This window comes from Etheostoma spectabile, chromosome 8, assembly GCF_008692095.1.
Source record: "Etheostoma spectabile isolate EspeVRDwgs_2016 chromosome 8, UIUC_Espe_1.0, whole genome shotgun sequence".
Lineage (NCBI taxonomy): Eukaryota > Metazoa > Chordata > Actinopteri > Perciformes > Percidae > Etheostoma > Etheostoma spectabile.
Window position 1 is genome coordinate 26327362 of NC_045740.1, and position 3339 is coordinate 26330700.

The 3339-nt window shown below is 40.5% G+C and overlaps 1 protein-coding gene across 3 annotated transcripts in view; it reads right to left on the reverse strand.

Moving 5' to 3' along the window:
* Window positions 1-1865: 1865 nt before the first annotated feature.
* LOC116693952 (aryl hydrocarbon receptor nuclear translocator-like protein 1) overlaps window positions 1866-3339 on the reverse strand; it is a 31832-nt gene continuing 30358 nt past the window's right edge. For all 3 annotated transcript variants that reach the window (XM_032523329.1, XM_032523330.1, XM_032523331.1), the window contains 2 exons: window positions 2570-2663; window positions 1866-2454 (listed from right to left, as the gene is read on the reverse strand). In XM_032523329.1, coding sequence (XP_032379220.1) covers window positions 2297-2454; window positions 2570-2663 — 252 coding nt within the window. In that variant the 3' untranslated portion in view covers window positions 1866-2296. The remainder of the gene's footprint in view (window positions 2455-2569; window positions 2664-3339) is intronic.

The window sequence follows — 3339 nt, forward strand, 5'->3', positions numbered from 1 at the left end:
GGCCCAAAGAAACTTTATCACACACACAACCGGTAGCATTTTTTGGCATGGGCAAACCGGGCAACCACCCGGGGCAGCATCTTTTCATGACACATGGGGGGCGGCACTAGAAATTAAAAAAAAAATCCTGTGCGCCGTGCAGTGGTTTTCTGTCATCTATAATTTCACTGAGTGGGGAATTAGCAAATCGCCCTGCTGTCTGAGAGAGTAGCATCTTGCTGTAGCCCGCGGGAAGGCGGATATCAAGCCCTTCTTTTCGCGGGCTGCAGCGAGACATACTTGTGCGGGGGCGCAGGGGACACCTGTTCACCTCTGGGTCTCGCAAATGGAACGCTCATGACAAAGGGGGGAGAATGGGTGACCACAAGCCTCATTGAGCTTATCACGTTTATGCATGATAAAGATCTATCAGAGATCTACACCAACTTTTGGACTGATCTGAGGATTGCACTCAATAGGGGAGCAGATTTCATACGATGACATCATTGATGATTTCACATCAAGGAAGGCCAGAAAGGTCAGGTTTTAGTTTTTCTGTTCTTAGTGCAACAGTGTAATAGTTAGATTCTCTTTAGTGTGTTTTCACACTGTGATGTGGGAAGGATTTGTGCCATTTAGTATATTTATTCTATATTCTATTTGTGTATTATTCTTAATATTTTATATTATTGTTGCTCTCTGCTCTTATTACATTTTAAATATATCTGATTGTTTATATTCTTGGCACAGTTTTATATATCTATCTACAGTATACAGTATATATTATAACAACAAGTGAAAAAGAAAATTATATCTCTCAATCGCACAAATCCTTCATTAGAACATTTGAAAAACACACTTAAGAAAATTGAAGGGGTCTCGCCCTAGGTGTAATTCAATGTAGACGAGCCACAGCACACAACCATTATAAAAGCAATAGTTGTAAAACAACGAATACATTCATCTGAGTAAAGGAAAAACGGTCTGATACGACAATATGTATTTTAGCCATATGGTCCGAAATTAAAAAAAAAAGCAAGTCGAAGTAAGTTAATTATTTATCTGCCATTCATGTGGCCCAGAGAGTCAGTCAGATAGAGACTTGGATTCACAGGCTCTATGGGTCCAGAAAGAATGGAAATTCAAGTTCTTACTTACTTCATCTTTTAACTATGTTAACTGGTGGTGCATCATGCTGTCAGTGTCTCTATTTTGATGTGTTTGGATCGAATCCTATTTAGGATCAGGTCTGAGTGTCTTTGCTTTGCAGAAAAATCAATTTATGCTCATCATGTTTTGTTGCACTGGTTCAATTCCAATGGAGTCCATCATTTTTTACTTGTGAAGACCTCTACTAAACAAGTTACATGAATCACTGGCTGCGACAGCAAGAGCTTTATGAATATTATTTTTGATAGCTTAAAAATTTAACTTACAGGAAAATATAATTTAGTGAGGATGAGTAGCTTATAGAAAAACGAGATAACGTTTACGTTAGTTAAGGAACAGCAGCTAGGTGGCGTTTTCAAAAAGGATTTTGTCATTATTTAAATGATCTGAAATACATCTGCTTGTCGAATTCTGTGGCTTAGGAATAAAGGACCTCTACGAATCTTCTGAGCAAATGTCCAGAGGATAACTTTTGTGTGTTCATTTTCCATGCTGGAGATCTGCTGGCTAAAAAAGTCCTTTTTGGGGGGAGTGCAACCACAGCCGTGTTTGTACGGCACCGATATCCTTCGAGGAGACTCAGACGTACAGTTAGAGATGTTGAGAGGGTTGTGGCAGGAGGCAGAAATCAAGAGCTCCCCACCCAACACCACTACACCCCACATCAAACTTCAACGACCATCTATGAATGTCTCAGGAGTTCTGTGTTGGTTCAGCGTCAGCTGTTGACCTGGCAATGACAGAACCCAGAGCCACTGTTAGACAGAGTTCAGTCCATCATTAGACACGTTAGCACCACAATCCTGGAACTTGAGATGCCATTTTCTGAACTGAGTAATGCTCTCTAACCGTGGCGAGACAACTAACACTGCAAAATGGATCATCTTAACACATCATTTGGAGGAGGGAATCCATGAAATCCAGGGTCACTTGTCTGCCTACAGTCTTGTGTAATAAAAATCTTCAGGATCGACAGCCTTTTCTATTAAAATGTGCCAAGGTGGATTTTTTCTTTGCAGTGTTGTTGTGTACAGAGAGCAGGAAACAGTACAGACAGAATTCAACCTGACTGAACTCTTTCATGAGTGGCTCTGGTGCTAAAAAGGGAGTCTCCCTCTCCCCCTTTTCTTCTTCCCTTTTAGCTTCCTCACAAAGGCCAGGGCAGGTCGCTGAAGTCGACGGGGCCGCCCAGGCCAGCGTCCGCCTCCAGAAGGGACATGATGACAGCCATGGCCGCCTCGTCGTTGCTAGGGCTACTGGAACCAGGCTCGTCCATGATGTCTATACTTAGGTGGGAGTTGTCACCTGAACAGAGGTAGAGTCATTAGCGGTTGAAATTATGTTTGGAGAGGAGAAAACATCTAGATAAAAGAAAAACTCAGTGAGAAAATGTTTATCGTGTGTGTATATGTCCACTCACTCATGATGGACTGGTTGGAGTAGGGGTAGCCTACAGAATCAGGGCCAGGAATGATCCCTGTGCTCGGCTGCTCGGGTGTCCCTCCATTCTGAATCTATAGACACATATATGCACATATCAGTTTCCTGTGAACACAGATCCCTTTCAACCCTAGCTTAAAAGGTTTCCATTCTGTCCTCAAATATCTCAGAACAGACACTAAGGCACATAAGAAGGACGGGTAAGTGTGAACGTACTGAAGATGCATCAACGTTTCCTTACAACACTCAACCCAGTCATTTTGTTGTTTTGTTTAATAATTATTGGGTAGCATATACCTTTAATGATACAAGACTTTATTGATCCCCATGGACATATTCACATGTCAAAGCAGCAGAAGAAACAGACTAAAGTTTTTTTTTTATATATATAAATTTGCAAACATTTATAAAATCATGTTTTTGTTATTATGGGCTATTGGGTGTAGATTGCTGAGGTATATTAGATATATTAGCATAAGGCTGGAACTTAAAATGTGTAAAAGTGAAGGTCTCAATACTTTCTATATACACTGAACAAAATTATAAAAAAAAGCCTAATTTTTCATGAGTTGAACTCAAAGATCTAAGGCTTTTTGTATGTACACAAAAGGCTTATTTCTCTCAAATATTGTTAACAAATCTGTTTAAATCTGTGTTAGTGAGCACTTCTCCTTAGCCGAGATAATCCTAAAAACCAGTCAGTATCTGGTGTATGGTTAGGGTATCTCTCTCTCTCTCTCTCTCTCTCTC